The sequence below is a fragment of the Abramis brama genome (genome assembly GCF_963993115.1).
Source record: "Abramis brama genome assembly, chromosome: 10".
NCBI lineage: Eukaryota > Metazoa > Chordata > Actinopteri > Cypriniformes > Leuciscidae > Abramis > Abramis brama.
Genome location: NC_139972.1, coordinates 17,036,727 through 17,058,541, shown reverse-complemented (window position 1 = coordinate 17,058,541; position 21,815 = coordinate 17,036,727). Strand labels below are relative to the sequence as shown.

Genomic DNA, 21,815 nt, shown 5'->3' with positions numbered 1-21,815 from the left:
AAAAAGGAACAGAAAAAGATGGAAATACAATTTTTTTGTTACACCAAACAAAACAATTGCCAGGGGGAGGAAAGTATTATACACGCATATATAAAATCAAATAAATAAATTGTAAAATTTACAAATTTTCAAAGTTCTTACAGCTTTCTTATTCACAGAGTCTCTGATACTGTCAATATAAATACATATTTCAGTTAACAAAACCATACAATTGTTTTTTTTATTGCTAAATTTACACTTATGAATGTGAAGTCAGTTAAGCCAAAAAGTACATTTTCCCATAAGAGTGAAAAATGTTTTAAACAGTGAATATTCTCCCTAATAAACTTTTGGACCTTACCCCATAGTGTAACTGAGTATGCACAGTGCCAAAATAAGTGCAAGGCAGTTTCCTCATATTCATTACAAAAAGTACAATTTACATTTATTCCCTTTTTAAATTTTTGTAAGTAATGACTTGCTGGATAAAATCTGTGAATAAGTTTATAATAAACTTCTTTAATCTTATTTCTAAGATGATATTTTTGTGGTAACAACCACACTTTCCTCCAGCAAATCAATTTTCCATTTAATAAGGAGGCCCAGTGAGACAAGATATAAGGCACAGTAACAATTTCTCTTTGGAAAAGAGTACGAATAGCTCTATTATTACTCTTGAGGTATGATGAAAAACAAATTTTACCACCATAGGATTTAGTAACATCAAAAGACACTGAGCCGGGAGAATGGTCTTCAATACCTCTAAATAGCATTAGTTTACCAAAAGGGATTGAACCAAAAACCATTGCAAATTCTTTTCAGATGAAACAGCGATGCGGAGAAAAATTGTGCTTATATATTAATGACCAAGATAGGAGCACTTGTTTGTGGAAAGCAGATAACTTAGCTGGAATTTTATCTATATTATAATTACACAACAAAACAAAACTAAGACCACCAATATTTGAAAAAGCATAGTGAGGAATAAAATTCCAGACAGAAGTTGGTTTTTTTAAGTGATGCTTAATCCAATTAATCTTAAAGGTATGGTTCATTGTGGTGAAATCTAAAAAATTAAGGCCACCATTCTCATATGTGTTCATAATTACTGTCTTTTTTACATAGTGTGTTCAATTTTTCCATAAGAAATCAAATAGTATTTTATCAATATTTTTAAGGTTATCAAGATACAAAGATAAGGAGGCATATGTTAGTCGGGCTATACCTTCAGCCTTTGTAAGGAGAACTCTTCCCTTTAAGGAGAGATCTCTTTGAAGCCAGAAGTTAAATTTTTTTTCTGGTTTTATCTATTATGGGGTTAAAATTCAAAGAACATCTTTTCAGCTGGTCTTTAACAATAATGATACCCAAGTATGTAACACTCTCCTTGACAGGAATGTTACTAATACTTGTTAAATCACAGTCTTTAACAGCCATTAGCTCACACTTACTGACATTGAGATAGAGACCAGAGGCATAAGAAAACTTAACATTAATTGCAATTGGAAATTGATCATTATTTTTTTTAAAAAAAAGGGTTGTATCATCGGCTAACTGGCTTATAATAATATCTCTATTTGCAATTGAGATACCTTTAAGAATACTTTTAACATGCATAGATTGTCACGATTCACACCCCAAGGAAAGGGAGAGAAACAGGTGGATCCAAATACAACACTTTTATTTGTAGGGCAATCCAATTCGTCGTCATCCATGCAGGGGTCAAAATCCATGTTAGCAGTCCAATAACAAAATAAACAAACAAGGAACAAAACAAACTCAAACCAGGAAACAGACTTCAAGAAGTGTAAGTGACATACAACAATGACTCCGTGACAAGGACTAAAACAGACAGGGTATATATACACACAGGGAAACGACAATGATAATGGGGAATTGGCTAAGTGCAATGATCAGTGATAAGGGACAGCTGAGTGGAATGATGAGACAAGAATCATGGGAAATGTAGTTCAGAAAGTGCCAGACACCGTGGGGAAGGAGGACATCTAGTGGTTACCCAGGGAACACAAACCAAACACTGTGACATAACCCCCCCCTCTACGGAGCGGCTACCAGACGCTCCAAGACGTGATAACCAAAACAAGTCCAGGCGGGAGGTGGACTGGTGGAGGGATGGGGGACCAGGTCCATGGAGGGAAACGGGGACGGGGAGTGACAGTCCATCTGGCAGCCAGGACGGAGACGACAGTTCATCGGGCGGCCAGGGCGGAGACTCTCCCTCAGGCGGCCAGGGCGGAGCGGCCAGTTCATCGGCCGGCCAGGATGGAGACTTTCCCTCGAGCGACCAGGGCAGAGCGAACAGTCCATCTGGCGGCCAGGGTGGAGACTTTCCCTCGAGCGACCAGGGCAGAGCGAACAGTCCATCTGGCGGCCAGGATGGAGACTTTCCCTCGAGCGACCAGGGCAGAGCGAACAGTCCATCTGGCGGCCAGGGTGGAGACTTTCCCTCGGGCGGCCACGGCGGAGACGACCCCTCGGGCGGCCACGGCACTGGAACAGACACCGGCCCAGGCACTGGAACAGACACCGGCTCAGGCACTGGAACCGACACCACCAGCTCAGGAACAGAGACCACTGGCTCAGGAACAGAGACCACCGGCTCAGCGGCGGCCATCTTGTCTGAAGACACAGGTTCGGCGGCGGTCATCTTCTCCGAAGACACAGGCTCGGCAGACGTGACGTGAACAGTCTCGGCGGCGGCCATCTTGTCCGAAGACACAGGCTCGGCAGGCATGACGTGAACAGGCTCGGCGGCGGCCATCTTGTCGGAAGACACAGGCTCGGCAGACGTGACATGAACACTCTCGGCGGTGGCCATCTTGTCCGAAGACACAGGCTCGGCAGATGTGACGTGAACAGTCTCTGGATCAGCAGAAGTGATGGATCGCTGGGGTGGCGCAGGCAGTGCGAGCAGCTCAGGCGGGGCCGGCAGATCAGGACGCCTGGGCGGCACGGGCAGAGCAAGACGTCTGGGCGGTGCGGGCAGAGCAAGACACTTGGGCGGCGCGGGCAGAGCAAGACACCTGGGCGGTGCGGGCAGAGCAAGACGCCTGGGCGGCGCGTCAGGGACGGTAGTCACCTCAGGGATGGTCTCCGTGTTATGAGCCACCAGACTCGGGACCACCGGACTCAGGACCACCGGACTCGGGATCACCGGACTCGGGACCACCGGAACTGGGACCACCGGACTCGGGACCACCGGAACAGTCACGGAGGAGGTCTTCCTTCTCCTCCTCTGTTTCCGATGGTAACGTGCAGGTTCAGAGCTGGAAGGAATCAACGGCGAAGGGTGCTTAGGGGAATTCAGCGCCATGGCCTCTTCGGTCTGGCGGGCCCATAAAGCAAGGCCCTGCAAAATGTTCATGCTGCTGGATCCATTGTGTGACGGAGTCATTCTGTCACGATTCACACCCCAAGGAAAGGGAGAGAAACAGGTGGATCCAAATACAACACTTTTATTTGTAGGGCAATCCAATTCGTCGTCATCCATGCAGGGGTCAAAATCCATGTTAGCAGTCCAATAACAAAATAAACAAACAAGGAACAAAACAAACTCAAACCAGAAAACAGACTTCAAGAAGTGTAAGTGACATACAACAATGACTCCGTGACAAGGACTAAAACAGACAGGGTATATATACACAGGGAAACGACAATGATAATGGGGAATTGGCTAAGTGCAATGATCAGTGATAAGGGACAGCTGAGTGAGTGCAATGATGAGACAAGAATCATGGGAAATGTAGTTCAGAAAGTGCCAGACACCGTGGGGAAGGAGGACATCTAGTGGTTACCCAGGGAACACAAACCAAACACTGTGACATAGATAATAACTGAGTTACAAGCAGGAAAAGATACGGAGAAATAGGACAACCCTGTCTAATACCTCTTTTTAAATCAAATCTAGATGTAGTTCCATGTTTGAGTTTGATTGAGCAATTTGCATTATTATACAGGGTTTCAACAGCTGCACAAAAAAACTTACCAAACCCAAAAACCTTTAAAGAAGAAAGTAAAAAAAGATGCTCCACAGTGTCAAAAGCTATGCGAAAATCTAAAAATAAAATAAAACTATTTTCATCAATCAAATATGAATAATCTAATGTATCTAAAACCAACCTTACATTATTCGAAATGTGCCTGTCTTTCATAAAACCTGACTGAGTTTCATCTATAATATATTCTAATACATACTTGATTCTTTTAGCAAATATAGAGGCAATTAATTTATAATCATTATTCAAAAGACTAATTGGCCGCCAATTATCAATTATAGTCAAAATTTTTTAGGCTTAGGAATAAGGGTAATTAACCCTTGAGTCATGGTAGATGGGAGGCTGGACTTAGATAAGCTTTCACAAAAAACTGAAAGAAGAAAAGGGGCTAGTTGCTCAGCAAATAACTTATGAAATTCTGAGGTTAGACCATCAGTTCCAGGAGACTTATTATTTTTTAAGTTATGAATTGAATTGGTTATTTCTTCTAAACTAATAGGTTGGTCACACACAGCCTTATCTAAATTATTTATTTTTTTATTCACTTCCACTGAATTTTAGAAGTCATTTGAGGCTTTAGCATCATATTGTGACGCATATAGATTACAGTAGAAGGAGGAGCAATACTCTGAAATCTCTTTAGGGTCCTTGGATATTTTATCATTAATTTTTAATTGATGAATAGTATTTAACGTAGCGTGATTCTTTTCTTATCTAAAGAAGTAGGAGGTATTCTGTTCACCTTCCTCCAGCCATCTTTTCCTAAACCTTATAAAGGCTCCTTCAGCCTTTTTTTTATAGATGTTGTCTAGTTTGCTTTGTAATTCTGCTATATTTGTTTTATCTATATCTGAAAAGTTATTAGATCTTGTTCTTTTAAGTCAAGTCAAGTCAAGTCAAGTCAAGTCATCTTCATTTATATAGCGCTTTTAACAATGTAGATTGTTTCAAAGCAGCTTTACAGAGATAAACGTATAATTTATGGTAGCAGAGATTGTTTTGGCTTTATAGCGGTTCTTTAATAAAGTTATTTTCCAGTTAAAGTTAGTTTTGATTGATTCGCTTCCGTCGCAACGATCATTTGTTATTAAATTAGGGGCCGCTAAGACGACACCATTCTCTCTACACAGACTTTAAACGCGAACCTGTGAGAAACGCTGATGGCGTTCACATGCGCATTAAGAATTGCTTCTATAGTTATGTGCGTTTGAATATATGTGCGCAGGTTTGTAATTCCCTACAGACCAAGCCTAAACAAAGTACTGGTCTTTCCTTATAAATTTTGATACAGAATTTTATTTTATTTTGTCACTTCGGGGTAGGTACGCGAAACGAATTTTCCCGACAATGCCTTATCTGTAGACTGGTAAATGTTCTTTTAAGAACAACTGTGTGTGTGTGTGGTGTGTGTGTGCACCTCAGTAGGATCAGTAGTACCTGAACTTTAGGTTTTATGTTAATGCCTAAGACAAAGAATCAGACACGTTCATCAAGCTAAGGAGTCCTAATTACCCACACACCCCGTGCTATATTCTTCTCAACAAGAAAAGGTGTCGTTTATTCTAGAACATCTGTATCTGTTTCCCGACGCCAATAGGATCAGTGTTAAAAAGACAAAGAATCAAAACATTTATCTAACTCACAGTGAAGGTGTTTGCGAGTGGAACTGGCGGGGGAAGAGTGCATCCTAAATGGGTTTGTTAATGGTTTTAGGACAGTTGCTTAAGGCCTCATTATACTTCTGCGTCAGACCTACGCCGGAGCCTATACGCCGTAGGCAACGTGTTGGTTTTAATTTATACTTCTGCGTCGTTGTCCGCGTTGACGCGCACCTAGGGAGCATGTGAAACCCAGAGGGAGGGGTTCTGGCAGACCAATCACAGCGTTTGCGTCCGCGTAGAGTTGACGCGTTGTTACATTTTTGGAGAGGTGCACGTCAGGGTACGCCGTAGGGTACGCGCGCTACACACAGCCTACGACGTAGCTACGGCGGCAGTTCGACGCAGAAGTATAAATAGGCCTTTAGGCTAGCCTAGATGTTTAAAGAATGACACTTCATCAAAAGCTTTCTGGTGATTCTCTGGGCTCGCACACAAAAACATCTTTTTAGTGTATATAAATTTGGTCGTTACTTTTGTTATTTTAGTATTTTTAAAGAAAATGTTTTAGTTTTTAACCCAACCCATAGTGTGTGTGTGTGTGTGTGTGTGTGTGTGTTGCAAAACAACAAATTGACATTTTTTACTCCAAAATTCTGAGTAAAATAAGACACACAGGGATTTTAAACGTTCAAACATTTTATACATTTGTTTGCCATACAAAAAGCAAGAAAAGTTGTCTATTTCCTTTAAGTAAAACTTTTACTTTATTTTATTCTTTAAAACAGACTGATGACCAGCATATTTTATTAGTACTGTAGCCGAGCAGTTTCCTCACATGAGTAAAACACAATTTTCACTTAGAAAACTTTTTAAATGTATGCATGTACCTTTTTTTCTGTTGACAAACCTACATTTCAAATTATACCTCTGTGTGTGTAACAACCACAAGGGATACATGTTGACGCCTACGTTTTGGGTACAGTGCAAACATGAAATACTCAAGAAATCTAATCTTAGTGTAATCTTCGTGTGGTCAGAACACAAAACTTTGTGTTGAGTGATCCAGACAAAGCTTCATGCTAGAAAATATCATGGAAGTCACTAGCCCTTCAACATCCAGCACAAAATTAAAGAGATGAGCTTAGGATGTTTCGACTATTACCATCATCTTTGACCCCCAAAAACGGGTGATATCAAGGTTCTATCAAAGCGACACAATATATAGTTAGATATGTGTGTGTGTGTGTGTGCGCGTGTGTGTGTGTGTGTGTGTGTGTGAATAGTTGTGCTAAACTCTTTGTGTGTATTTTTACACGGCAACATATTCTGTCAGGGGTGTGTCAACGATTTTGAAACAGTTTCTCCCATACAGACGTTCCCCCTGTAAAAACATTTGACACCCACTGACCAGTCAGTTTGAGTGACACATGGATTCCCTGTCAATCACTAGTGACAAGGGTCATACATCAATCACAGGGGTCATAAATCAACCAAAAGTGACACAAAGTATATGTTAATACTCGCAAACAAACAGAAAGTAATGTGCAAGTACAAAGGTCAATTTGAGCGAAAATGCAGTGGAGTAACAAACATGTATTGTGTTTTACAGGTATAAATAAATGAGCCTAGATAATATTTCACAAATAAATACAACCCATCCTACAAATTGCATGTTGAAAAACTGAAAAACTCAGAGAAAACTCCGATTACTCTATTTCTTATGTCACAAAGTCTTTAAGATATGCTGGTGGTTTCCTCTCTCTTACTGAACATTGTAGACATCCAGAGGGTGCACTCTCAGGCGCCTTTCTATCTGCAGTTTGAGTCAATTCAGGCATTCTTTGAGCATTGGGTGAATCTGGCAATTGATTTCTTTGACATCCAGATTTGCACTCGCAGGCTCCCAGTTACAGTTGGAATTGATTCAAGTGTTGTCGACGTACTGAGTGATTCTGGCATTTGAATATCAGCATCCATTGACACAACATCAGCATCATAAGGTTGAACACCCCAGGCAACTTGAAAGTCTTTAGTTAGCATCTCTTTTTGTTGTCGACTGAATAATTGATCAACATGACGTCGCACTACTTGGCCACTTCCTATTGTTACTTTATAGGATACAGGTCCTGTGATATCCTGAATTACTCCCTGCACCCATTTTGGTCCATATCCAAAGTTCCTATTGTACACCGTATCTCCCACTTCAAAATAGCGAGATTTTACAAGTTGGTCATGTTGCTCTTTTTGAACTTGTTGTTTCAATTCAATTTTGCTGGTGAAGTCAGGGTGTATTTTGTCTTGGGTGCATCGCAATTTCCTCCCCATCATCATTTCTGCAGGTGACAATCCCGTGGTAGACTGGGGTGTAATACGATAACTGAACAATGCTCTATGCAGCCTGGTCTCCATAGTGTTCCCAGAACATTTTTTCATGAGGTCCTTAAAAGTTTGGACTGCCCGCTCAGCAAGGCCATTGGATGATGGATGATACGGGGCTGAAGTAACATGTTATTCCATTCCATTCTTAGACATAAATTCTTTGCTCGCTTCACTTACAAAACACTGAGCGTTATCAGACACCATCATTTCAGGAATGCCATGGGTACTGAAACTCTTTCTGAGGCACTCAAGAGTAGTCGCTGTTGTTGCTGAATTTACTGGATATGCCTCAATCCATTTAGAATCGGCATCAGCTAAAATTAAAAACATCTGGACCAGGAATGGACCAGCATAGTCCATATGCACTCTTCTCCATGGCTGTCGTGGCCATTCCCACGGATGAAGTGGTGCACCAACAGGGGCTTTTCTCTGTTCTTGACACACAGTACAATCTTTTACGCGGGCCTCAATCTAAATTTGGCCACCACAGGTAACTCCGGGGTCGGGCCAGCCCTTTCATCCTTGACATACCTGGGTGAGATTGATGTAGCTGTTCCAGCAATCCTGCACGTCCTTGCTCTGGAATGATGATGCGGGCTCCCCACAGCACACACCCGTCTTGAACACTGAGCTCTTGTTGTCTCTGTTTATATATAACTTAAAGGTTTAATTAGTTTTTAAAGTGGGTTTGCTAGTTTAGTTTATTTTTTATTTTTTGAAAATGCTTAGTTTTAGTTTAGTTTTTATTAGTTTTAGTGTTAGTTTTAGTCTTTTTTTGTAATTTGGGTTATTTGTCAGGGGCAAGATTCAAAAAGGTCAGAAAAAGTATTGTGTAATAATAACTCAACAAAAACATCATACATTTTTAGAAAAAAAATTCACACCCCATTGAAATTCCTTTACCTCTTAGAAAATCCACACGCCATACCAAAAATCTACACATCTTCTATACAGAATTCACACCCTACAAATACCACAGCTGTACAATTTTCACACCCTGGCCTATAGATGGGTTTCTGTTTCTCGAATTACCCATTATCCTCTGCGGCGCGCCGCCATGTTGTGTGTCAAAGCTGTCAGTAAGCCACTGGGAGACATGGCTCATTCACTGTGCTGCATTAATAGAAAGCCAGTTAATATAAAGTATTTTTGACTCTTTTGTGTTGAGATAACGATGACAAATTCCTCCAAACTTGGCAACAAGGTGAAGGTTATTTACAGGAACACATTAGACGATGTTTGCAAGGCAAGATATAATGAGAAATTGAGTTATATCAATGGAAAGGATCCTTACACAATGTCGAATGAGGACTGGTTATGTAGGCTAATCCTGCGGCGTACCCCGATATTCAGGAAATGGACATTGCCAAGTATCTCATCCACACCGTTAGTGCGTGACGAATTAAGAGGAAGAAAGTCTCTGGAAGCATACAATTATTTTGTTAGAATGTGCGAGTTAAAGTTTTATGTGGTCGCATTTGTGCGAGTGCATGGTCATGTACTACTCAGTTAAATTCACGCATGAATTCTCCTGCATTGAACTTGTTTTAGTGCCCGCCAAAGTCTTATTTGATCGGTGAGTAATGTAGATGAACTGGGCGCATGTTTAACTGAAAGAACGAGCAGAGAGAGAGACGGTCGCGCGCGCACTCCCTCTCTCTTCGGAGCCAGGCGAACGTGTAAACAAGACTTCACCGTCTCCAAACTAAGCGCTCTCTTGCTCTCTCTCCCTCGTGGAAAAGTTAGTCTGGAGCCCTGTATTGACGGTTCACATCGCTGTAGCCAGGCGGCTTATATCTGCACAGCCCTTATTATACGGTACATTTAGACTCAGTGTCAAGACAACACCATCTGCGTAAAAAAACAACAACAACAAACACAACGCTCCGAACTAATTTAGTGTAGGAGAGAGATGGAGAGCAGAGGCACGGAGCGATGTGCTCCAGGTGTAACGTTAGCCTCTGCCTCGACCAGCTGATGTGGCCACAGAGAAAGTGATGAAGGTGGACAATCGTCAGAGTGTGCTTCTGCCCAGCCAACACCTCTCAAGGGCTGTGTCGATAGTAGCCGCCTGGGTACAGCGATTTGAGCTAACGTTAGCGCATTTAGCTAGCCCATCTTGGAAATGATTAACGTTAGATAAAGTGTCACATCTCCAGAGCACAAAACCTCTAAATGTTCACAAGAGCAGCACTGAACATTAACTCCAGCCAAACAGAGAATAATCGTATGATTTTCATGTTCAGAATAATGCCGATTAAGGATATTATCATGCTCCGTAACACAAACGCTTGACCCACTTGACACACAAGATGGCGCCGTAAGGAGTTGCAGGAGAAATGTGACGTCATCGTAAATCTATCTATACTAAATTTACCCTATACAGTCAATAGCCTACTCATCTGGATTGAAGCTGCAAACATACAGTGTAAAAGTAAAAAAATGACATAACATTATTTAATATTTGAATCACAGCTTATATAGTGTTTTGACATCGACAACCACAACCAAAAAGTGCATTTTACCTCAAACTTAAAGAAGGCCCAATCGCTTCTCGGGTCGACATTAACACACTGACGAAATTATATTCAGAATTTCAAATATTTTTATACCACTTTTTAATGTGTAATTGTGTAAAGGTGTTCACGAGATAGAGATACCAACCTTTCGCGAACTTGCTTTCAACGTCGAACGAACACTCGTTCTCTTGGAGACGCGGTGTGCACGGAGGGGAGAGGCTGTGTGTGTGTGTGTGTGTGCGTGCGCGCGCGCATGTGAGAGACGCATGAGTGACAGAGAGACAGAGGGAGAGCAGGGAAAGGAAATGCAGCTGAACGAAAACGCTGCGTTAAAAAATTAAAGACCTTGACAAAGACGAAAACTAAGGACATTTAGTCTATAATTTTATTTTATTTTAGTTAGTTTTGCCAAACACACATTATAGTTTTAGTTAGTTATCGTTTTTTTGTAATGCCTCGTTTTTATTTTTATTTCAGTTAACGACAATGTTTTTTCCCATCTAGTTTTCGTTTTTTCGTTCGTTTTCGTTAACGATTATAACCTTGGTACATACTCACGCACTCTAGAGAGGACAGGATCTCGAGTTGTCCAGTGCTTGATCTGCTCTGATGTCGTCAAAGGACTAATAACGGAAAATTACTTCCTTTTCCATGAATTTACACTTTCCCCTTTTCAACCTCAAACCAGACTCCTCCAACCGCTGCAACACTTGATCCAATGTCCTCAGATGCTCCTGATCATCTTGTCCTGTCAGCAAGATATCGTCCAGATATACAGTGACCTTTGGAATATCTTTCAGGACCCCTTCCATGGTCCTCTGGAAAATTGCTGGACTGGAACTAACTCCGAAAGGTAATCTGGTGTACGTGAACAATCCTTTGTGTGTATTCACGGTCACATATGGCTGTGACGTCTTATCTAACAGAATCTGTTGATATGCATGACTCATTTCTAATTTGCTGTATTTTTCACCTCCAGCTAAAACTGCAAACATGTCCTCCATTCGAGGAATGGGATACTGCTCCAGTGACGACTCTCGATTAATGGTTACTCTGTAGTCTCCACAAAGTCCACTGCCCACTCTGAAAATTTCACAGGCTCTATAATATGATCTTTAATCAGACGATCAAGTTCCACGATGGAAACTAAACAATCAAATTACACTTCAAATGAATCATTTCCAAAGATGTTTTCTGTCATCTTAGGTAGTTTTTTTTCACGCTGATGTAAATTAGTGTTCGTTTTTTAAAATAAGTTTGGACTTTAGTTAGTTATTTGATGCAATAAAAACGGGAATGTGACGTCATGATTGACAGCTGTGATAGACAGCTTCTCTAAACGAAGTAGTCAATTTTCGGGAGGAGATTGGAGCTTCAGCTTTAATTTCTACATGTCCATAATTGTTTATTTCACACTGACATAATGAGTTGTTCTGCAGTAAACTGTACTTTTTAAATATTTTTATTGAACAATATGTCATGTACAAACAACATGGAAACAAAAATATATAATTACACAATGAGAGTAGAATCAGGTGCAAAAGTGTATTACAGAAAATAAAAAAGAAAGAAAGAAAAAAGAAAATTGCATTTTTACTTTTAATCATTTTAAGGGCATTTGTATAAGAAACTAACTCATTGTGAAATACACAAAACTTAGGTTTCACTTTCAGATATTTAGATTTGTGTATATAAAATTTAACTAGAATAAGGATGTTATTAACCAAAAAAATCGTCTTTGTTGCTTTCCATAAGGAGCGTACTGCGCAGACTCAAACTGAGCTTGACGACGTAGATGTGACGTGAGCAACCTGTCTGTCTTCTAGTAGCTGTGCCAAGAGAAATCTGAATCATTCCCTTCCGAAACTTGCAGAGGTGGAGAGTGTGAGTAGGAGGTGTCCATGAGCTAGGAGCAGGACAAAATTTTGATAAGTATTCTGATTAATTATTTTGTCATTTTGCCTCCACGTCCCCCCGATTGCCCGCGAGCTTCTCCTCCTGTCCATACGGTAATTTCTCTACTGTGCGACAGAGAGTCACGTGGTTATGACGCAATCGTTAGCCTATTTTTACAAAAAACTGCTTCTACGGAGCCATAACGTATACAAGGTAATGGAGCCTTTTATACATTTTCGTGTTTCTTTAGAAATAAATAATGGACAAATGGAGTCTTTAAACGGCTCAGATGTAAAGTTATTCGCTGTCAAATTGACGCCAAAATGAATGGGAGTCAATGGAATGCTAACAGCAGGTGATGGTCTGCTAATCAATGGCAGCGCCCGGGGAAGCTTCAGTATTTTCTGAAACATTGGCCCCCTGGAAAAATGTCATGTTGTGTAGGCTACAAGCGTGCCGCACAAGTCCTGAAAAGTGAAGCCAAAGTGTCTCGATCGCCCCCCGATGGCTGGTCCCGGTATAGGTCATAAAGCCTGCCTCCCTATGAAGATATCCTTGGATTAAACATAATTATGAAAGAATTGGGGATAGCTTTAATCATAGAATTAAATGTGTTCTGACTACAGGTTATATCATATTTGAGACAGAAATATTTATATCATGTGATATAAAACATCCTCTGCTACGACTAAATGAAACACCGATTTTAATAGATTTGAATAAAATTTCCAATACCCTTTATTATTGCCGTTAACACCAGAAGGATTGAAAACTATACTTAATAACAGAATGATCTGTGAGAGGCGCTGCTGACATACAACAGTCAGAAACAATATTTATCATAGAGGAGATTAACCAGAAATCTATTCTTGACTTTGCTTAATCCCGTAGCGTCAAGTGAAATACCTGAAAAACAAATATTCATAATACACAAATAAACATGCAACTTTAAGTCGATGCAGTCCTAGTCCAACAGACTATATAAAATGAAGAAGCCAGAAAAGGCAACAATAGGAAAAAACCTTGAAAAAAGACACAGCCCCTTAAATTCCTATACATTAACCCTTGTATGGTGTTCGGGTCTGTAGGACCAGTTTTCATTTTTTCAAGAGAAAAATGATACGATTAATTATTTTTTCAAACTCAGACTCAATGGCCTTGGCTCATTTTCTGTGAAGAATATATATCTGAACACATTTTCAATGACCACACACTGTACACCCCCCCTACACATTTATATTACACACAGGATGTTCGGGTCCACTGGACCTGTGGCTAATAAAAGTGTGTAAATTGTAGGTCCTGTGTACCTTTACTCTGTCCTCCTCCTGTCAGGGCCTATACTGTTATTGTGTGTGTGTTTTTGTATATGGTTTATGAGGACACAAATGTGTATAATGACATGGGTATTACAACGTAAACATGGTTTATGAGGACATCTGTGTCCTCATAAACCAAACGGCTTAAAAAACATACTAAATGGTGTTTTTTGAAATTCAAAGGGGTAGGGTTAATGTAGGGGATAGATTATACAGTTTGTACATTAAAACCATTACGCCTATGGAGAGTCCCCGTTAACCACGTATCCAAGTGAGTGAGTGTGAGTGTGTGTGTGTGTGTGTGTGTGTGTGTGTGTGTGTGAGAGAGAGAGAGATTGTGTGTAAGTGTGAGAGAGTGTGAGTGCAAGAGTGAGTTTTGTGTTTCTAACCCTGCCGTTCCCGCACAGGGTTGCAATTCTTAAATGTGATCTAACAAAGGTAAAGAGAAAATATTAACCATATATGCAGTTTATATTGCTTGTAATTGGAATGAAGTAAACATCTGTTGAGTATTTTAACATAAAATTTTTGATTGTGGGCAATTCCGCGCAAAAATGTCACATCCATAACGCCAACTAAATACAATGGCATTGTGTTGGCGTTATGGATGTGACAGTTTTGCGTGGAATTGCCCTTGTGTAGAACTAAAAACCCAAACATGCAGCGGGTCCACCAGACCCACGAACACTGGCTGAATAACAAAAATATGAACACCACACAAGGGTTAACTGTATATAACTACCATCCGTTCTGATTTTGTCCACAAAAAAACAGACAGAAGACCATTTCTGTATTTAACGCAACAGGCCCAGTAGCCTATACCTCATGATCTCAAGTGATTCTCTGTCCATTGATGTATCCGGCACCACCTCTGTAGTCCAGTAGCAGTATTAACATTAAAGGGATACTCCACTTTAAAATGAAAATTCTGTCATCATATACTCACCCTCATGTTGTTTCAAACCTGTATGAATTTCTTTCTTCTGCTGAACAGAAAGGAAGATATTTAGAAGAATGTCAGTAACCAGGCAGTTTCTGGGTCCCATTGACTTCCATAGTAGGAAAAAAATTTACTATGGAAGTCAATGGGACCCAGAAACTGTCTGGTTTCTGTATTTGATTGTATCATGTGCCACTGAATGTTGTAATACCAGTGCTACTTTATGTTGTTTATCTCGCAAAGTCACAAACTGCCCATTCTAGGAAAGACACGAAATAAATCTCTCATGGGTCACTACGAATAACATATAACAGTTATATATAAGCATCCGTTACTGTAAACCTTTATTTTTGCATGATGCTGCACGGACGCACGCCTGTAGGTGTCAGTAGTGAGTGTAACACTGGCCAACGCAATATTCTCATCTGTGGCTTTAATATTTCAAAAAATATTTTTATCAAATTATACGAATTAACTCAGTGATATAATAAATCATATGTTTGACAGCATAAAGCAAATTGTTATGCAAGTGGCACATGACGCAATCCATTGGCACATCACACGTTTTAGTGACACATACCAATTTCCACTGGCACATGCCAGTTGGCCTGTGTCACAAAGTGACATGTCTCTTTATGTTGTGGCACATCCAGTAGTGACACCTGCAGCTGTCTGCCTGAATATAATGTAGATTATGTAACATATGCACATAGTTACCGGCAGGGTTCGGCAAGCCCCCACCTTTTGGCACGCCCATTGCTCCAACCCACACTTGCTTAAACTTGTACTGAAACTTGAAGCTTTAAAGACAAGCTACTAAAATTTCACTTCAGGTCAAGCTTTTTTCCTTCTCTGGTCCCAGACACACCCATACAAAATCTACCATTGTATCACCTGTTTCTAAGCAAAATACCATTTGTTTTTACTAAAAGTTGTGGTAACACAATGGCACAATCACATATACACTATGCAGGTTTTATTTAGGTACAAATAACTGAGGGCACATTACAGTGTGGCAATCATGTTTTTTTTTTAAAGTACAGAGAGCAGATGAAACATTTGTTTTCTTTACATAATGCGGCTGGCAGGCATGATGTGAAGCATAAAGGCCATAGGTAAACAAATCTGAGATATATGTTTAATTGGCTTAAGCATTAATTGATTGTGACAATCTCATTTAGAAATCAACAATGTATTACATTAAAAATACACGATTTAAAACAGAATGTCCAAGAGTCCACTTGATCAGCATTACCTTGTCTTAGTCCACACCAGAGTACAGTTCTTAAGCATGATGGAATGCTTTTTTAATTGTATAGCAAACATTTTCATCAATGCAAAATATCAGATCAGATGTTTTGATGTTCATATTAACATCAATCAAAGCAGCTATTCATGTTCCCTTGTTTTAAAATGTCTTAAGAAAATTTGTATAGAACACAAAATACATGAGAAAGGCTTTTCTGAAATGCACTATTTTCCAGACACATCTGGACCACATTCGAGAAAAATGTGCAAAACAAAGAAACAAGAGTTAAGTGCCAGAAAACAACCATTTCATAAATAAGTTCTTTATATATCACAGCCAACTAAAAGCCTTAAATGACAGAGCCTTTAGTTCAATTACATATAACGAATTTGCATATTACAGTCTTAAAAGCAATAAAATAAACACTGCCAAAAATAGCAAAACAGTAATTTTATCTATGATTTACGGGTATCTTGGCCAGGAAGTAGGGTTGAGGGTTAAAAAATAAAATAAAATCACTGACCATAGCATCAACTGGCTGACACCCGTATTTTATTGTCCATGAATTTTTCCCCTCTGAGTGAAGTGGACTTGGATCTCTAAGCTGACTCCTCTTCTACATGCTAAAGTGCCAGATAAAGTGTCTTTGAAGAATGAGGCACCAAACCAGACCTCAGGAGCACACCACTCAAAGCCTTTTGCAGTTCTGCATTGAGAGGTTGCAGCTATTGATGCTGACCCTTCTCCTGCTCTGGCTATCTGCTACAGGGGACAGTGTTTGAGTCAGGCTGACTTGTGCATTGCTAAAGGATGCTATCCTCCCACTTCCGGCAATCTGCAAGTTGACAGTGGTGGCATAACTCGTTTTTAATGTTGTTTTGGACCCTTGATTAATAACACTATCTTCTGTTTTGCCCTCATCTGGGCAATGAATGGGAGTCTCTCTCTCATTGGGGCTGACTGGAGCGACATAGGGACAGATCAGGGTGCTCCGACATGTAGATTCTGCAACCTCTATGTCATCTTGCTCTGTCTCGGTGTAGGACAAAGCGTCGGTTTCAGTATTGGGCTCTGTATTGTATTTAATCAACAGATCATGTACATCCGGCCAGACAATGTTTGTGAAATGTTTTCCATTATGACTGGTCCTTTCGGCTGTTAGTCTGACAGGTGAAAGAGGGCCAGGGCTGATGGAAGATGGGCTACCACTGTATGAACCCCCACGAGGACTTATTAACCCCAATTCTGAACCCACTGACCATCGTCCACTTTCTGCCCAAGACCTGCGTTCCTGTCTTTTTGGACTTGGTGGTCTATCCCCTAGAGCAACAAAGGGCAAACTGTTTCCTCGTAGCCTCCTCTGGCTCTGAGAGATGGTTGCTGAACATGGAGACATCCCCATTGCGGTAGGAGAGATTATTCTGGTGTCTTTTGGTGTAGAGTTTGTTTCCGCTTTTGTTGGAGAGCATGCATTTGTTAATGAGGGATTCCTTGGCTGTGGATTAGCAAAGCCCCATACACTTGTAGGAATGCCAATAGGGGGAGGAGAGGTGATTCTGGGACTCTCACAGGGAGATAGTGAACAAGCTGACATTGATCTTGAGATGTCCAAAGATAGAGGGGTAAAAAAGCCACTTTGTCTGGGGGCTCTGGGATTCGGTGGCTTTGTTACCAGATGACTTGAATGGTTCGGGGCAGGTGGAGGGGAGCAGATTCGAGTAATTGGAGAAGGGCAGATAGAGGGGGACTGTACACGAGAGCTGGGCTCGGAGGACGGGAAGGGCCGAGCCACCCTATTGTGCAAGGTTATTCGTTGAGGATCGTGGAAATGAGGGAGTCCACCCACATTTGAGTATGGTGCTTTTTTGTGGTTAGTGGCCAACCCATTATTACTCAAACTGTTGTTATTGTTGTTGTTGTTATTACCATTTAAATTGGTGTAAGGAGGCTGTTCAAGAGCAGCAGAGCTTGGGCTGTTAGCAGATGGAGTTGAATGGAGGCTAACTGGAGGTGCAGGGGATATTGACCGCTGACTACGAAAAGGAGGAGGGGTCTGAACTGTTGCTGGACTAGATCGAAGACTGTTTGATCTACATGGGGATGGAGAAGACCTTGGGGGTTGACCTTGGGGATTTCCTACCCCAGTGCTGGATGTACTTCTAAAACCTGACTCCACACTTAAGTCCAAGGTGATGGATTTAGGTGATGGTGACCTAAGTCTAACTGAAGATGTGGGCAGAGGAGAGGAGCTTACAGGTGGGGAAGCAGTCTGAAGATGTGCACCTCTCTTGGCCATGTTTTGAGAAATCGTCTGACTTATACAAGAGGCAGCAAGAGACTTTGCAAGAGCTGAGGCCGTTGAGGACGGTCTGGAGTTCTGGGCACCTCTAATTGGAGAGGGTGATCGCATTCGCAAGTTTGGGCTAAATGCAGAGGGTGGTTTTGCATCTAATGGACGTCCAACACCAAAGGGAATGTTTAATGGCTTTTCATTAACAGTATGGAATAAAGATTGTCTGTTATGAGAAAGGCCAAAATCAGAAGTATCCTGGATCTGTTCCTCAGTCCGCGATGAAGTATTTGGCACTCTGAAAAGCAAGATAAGACACAGATTAAAATGAAATCAAATACTTTAGTGCTGTTATATAAACTACAACAGCATAACCTAAATTTCAACTGGGTAAACCCTATAACTACAGCTTGGTTTGTGATATGCTCAGCAGACTACCTTTGAGCGACTGAAGATGATGAATTCCAATTGGCAAAGGGACTCCTCTTTCCAGCAGTGGATGGTAGATTAGAAGGTCTTTGGCTAGTAAACCTTGGAAGCTCATCAAACGAAGTTCCAGCTAAAGAGGGTGGGCTAAAAGACTTTGAATTATTGCTCAGGTCTTCTTTGGATTTAACATCCAGAGGAGGACTACACTTTCTGCATGTACCAAGCAGAGGCGGCAGTTGTGTAGGGATAGTTGTATCCTCCTGCAACTGGGCCAAAGGGTCTGACTGCTCTGACCCCTCGGAGATGATCAAAGTGTTTGAAACACAGTTTTTCAAGAAGGCTGCTAGATTTAATGGGGGACATGCACCTACTTCGTTAACAGAGGTCACTACAGGTGTTATTTTCTCCAAGCTAGTGGTTTCAGTATCATCTTGGACCTGCTTGGATTTCAAATGTCCTGTATGCATTTCATCTTGTTGATCATCAATGGTCAATATTCTTTCACAATACTGTACAATTGAGGCACTTTTCTCATCCACACTGTGAGTCTCTTCTTCTAAAATTTTAATGACTACTGGGTCAATAAAATGTTGACTACTTAGACCAGAATTGCTCACAAAAGCAGGGTTTTCCTCATGCAATATCTGACCTTCTTCAATCCCATTTATTGCAATGAATTTGTCCTCAACATTTGAATAGTTCTCCTGAATGGACTGTGATATGTTGTAAGCATGTTCATTTAAAGGAAATTCAGAGAGGTTGGATGGCATTTCTTGGACATGAGTTCCAGAAGTTGAAAGTGACAAGGATTGAGCTCCTTCATGTTGTTTAGACTCACATTTTTCTAAGGAGCTTTCTCTATGGTCTGATATCACAGAGACCTGTGATTCCATAACAGTTGTTAATATTTCAACTGAAGTAGCAGAGGATTCAGCAGAAGAAAAAGACAATGAGTCAGATCCAATTGTTGAGATCTCATCTGGAGGCCCAATGAGATTACAATCATTTTCTTGGTGATACATTGTAGACAGCTTCTCTCTTAAAATAATGTGACCAAAAGGCTCAGTAGATGTGGATACGGAAGATTCTTCTGCAACAAAACAGTAGGCAACATTTTATTAAACATATTTAAAATAACATGTTTTTCAATCACACAAGATAATAATTAAACTATATTAAGAGCTCACCTGCAGGCTGACTTAGTATTCTCATATCCCCCCGATGCAGCTGTACTTGCTGTGACTTAGGTGAAGTGCTCCCTTTTCCTTCCACTAACCATGCTCCTCTACTCACTCGTGTTTTCTTCTGATGTAGTGGTACCTTCATGCTGCTTGCCTTGGCAGTGTACATGCGTGCAAGCATTTGCACTTTATTAAGAATCTTTTCTGAGTTCTCTACCAAGCATTGGTTGACTGGTCCACCCTCAAAAAAACCTAAATCTGGTACCTCTGCCATTCCTTCGTAAAGGGTATGACTACATGTTACCACCTTGCCATGACGTGACCACCGGCCAACTTTAATCTGACTGGGAAGGCTATCCAGGCTTCCATTAGAAGACATTCTAGCTCTGTTTCTTCTTCCATATTGAAGAGATGTATCCGCTGTCTCTGTCATCTGCAGATTAGAAGGGTCTAAAGTGTCTGGATGGCTTTGTGAACATTCATATTGCTTATGCTGTACTAGGGGTGTTGTGCAATTTATAGATGTCTTATTTTTCTCAGGAGCATCTGTGTGTTCAACACAGCTGTTCACTCTTGAGAGAGGGACTTTCAGATTGTTTTGAGACTCTTGGCCAATTCTTTCTTTTTCCTTCCACAGTTTCATACAGGGATTGAACTCTACAGAATGATCCATTTGTTCTGCTGTCTTGCTGTCTAATTCTTCTTTTTGTTCTTGGATAACATCTGAATGTGAGAGAGCAGATTCCTGATGTTTGAAAGTCTGGTCAGACTCACTTATCTGACCACACTGGTCAGCCTGGTCTGATATGGGAAGTAATGAAGATGCTGAGTCTGTTTCAGCACAGTCTGAGTGGCCACTCTCAGACTCAACTAGACTGTCTTGGTGAACAGGAACATTGAATCGGGACACAGAATCCTTTACTAATCCTGCAGGAATATTAGAGAAGCTGTTCCTTCGTGCCATCTGACCCTCCTCAACACCTGCCTCTGCTGCCTCATAATAGCTGCGTATCTTCTCAATAATCTGCTTGTCACTTTTGGTCAGTTTTTGGTCAGGTTCTACTTTGGGGACAAGAGAGATGTCAGTTGTTTTCAATGTAGTGGCAATGTGAGCACAAGCTGAACTGGCCTCACATGCCGTGTCATCAGTTTTGTCCAAATTATCAGATAGGTGAGGTTCTTCACTTTTACTAACAGAGTCCTCAGTATATTTTTCCCCTTTTTCACTTATGGCCTTCTCCATCTCTGGTTTGGATGATTCACTATGACTGGGCTCTGGTAATGTCAACTCTTCTGATTGATTCACTTCTTTGGGGGTGTGCAGTGGTGATGATGCTCTCTCAAGCTCCTCTGGTGAAGCAACATTTGCTTCACAGGATGGATAACTGTTCTCATCTTTCTCTGACCCATCCACCAGTTCATTGTCTGCCTCTGATATTTTGGTATTATTTGTCTGATGTTTATTTTCATCCACCTCAGATATTAGTGGTTTGGATTCATCTGACTGCTGTGCCTCCAGTGGCTCGACTTCCAGGGACTCTGGAGTCAACTGGCACTATGGAAGAAAGTGCACACAAAAAAAAGTAAGTAAAATGCCATTTTCTTATAACTAGAAGCTTACATTAACAAATTAACAGCAATACTGCTACACAATCAGAGATTTCAATGTGAAAACCAGTAGTAGAGAAGCATTGTGCTGAGTTACTACAGCAATTACTATCTCTGAATATTGTTTGAGGTTTCAAAATGTTTTTGTGCAATATGTACCACTTCAGACGTTAACTCTGCCATGCCTTGTCGAGCACGGCTCTGGTTAATGAACTGCATGATTTCCTCAGTAATAGACAGTGTTGGTGGTGGAGAAAGTGGGGTCATGTCATCCTCATCTTGACATAAAACCAGATCATCACGGCCAGATTCAACTTCAATGACAGAGGATGCCAGAGTACTGGTACTGCCTGAAGAGCCCATGCTATCAGCCTGTGGGCACAACTCCCCTTCACTGCCAGTCTGGGAA

The 21,815-nt window shown here is 40.9% G+C and overlaps 1 protein-coding gene and 1 long non-coding RNA gene across 3 annotated transcripts in view; one reads left to right on the top strand and one right to left on the bottom strand.

Annotated features, from left to right (window-relative positions):
* Positions 1-12,048, top strand: part of LOC311090648 — a 68,519-nt gene extending 56,471 nt beyond the window's left edge. The window contains exons 2-3 of the long non-coding RNA XR_014607925.1: positions 11,183-11,347; positions 11,474-12,048. This is a non-coding gene — a long non-coding RNA (uncharacterized lncRNA). The remainder of the gene's footprint in view (positions 1-11,182; positions 11,348-11,473) is intronic.
* Positions 12,049-15,610: 3,562 nt separating this feature from the next.
* Positions 15,611-21,815, bottom strand: part of LOC311090646 (uncharacterized protein) — a 39,682-nt gene continuing 33,477 nt past the window's right edge. For both annotated transcript variants that reach the window (XM_084126053.1, XM_084126054.1), the window contains 4 exons: positions 21,566-21,808; positions 19,805-21,353; positions 18,627-19,707; positions 15,611-18,486 (listed from right to left, as the gene is read on the bottom strand). In XM_084126053.1, the coding sequence (XP_083982179.1) occupies positions 16,587-18,486; positions 18,627-19,707; positions 19,805-21,353; positions 21,566-21,808 (4,773 nt within the window). In that variant the 3' untranslated portion in view covers positions 15,611-16,586. The remainder of the gene's footprint in view (positions 18,487-18,626; positions 19,708-19,804; positions 21,354-21,565; positions 21,809-21,815) is intronic.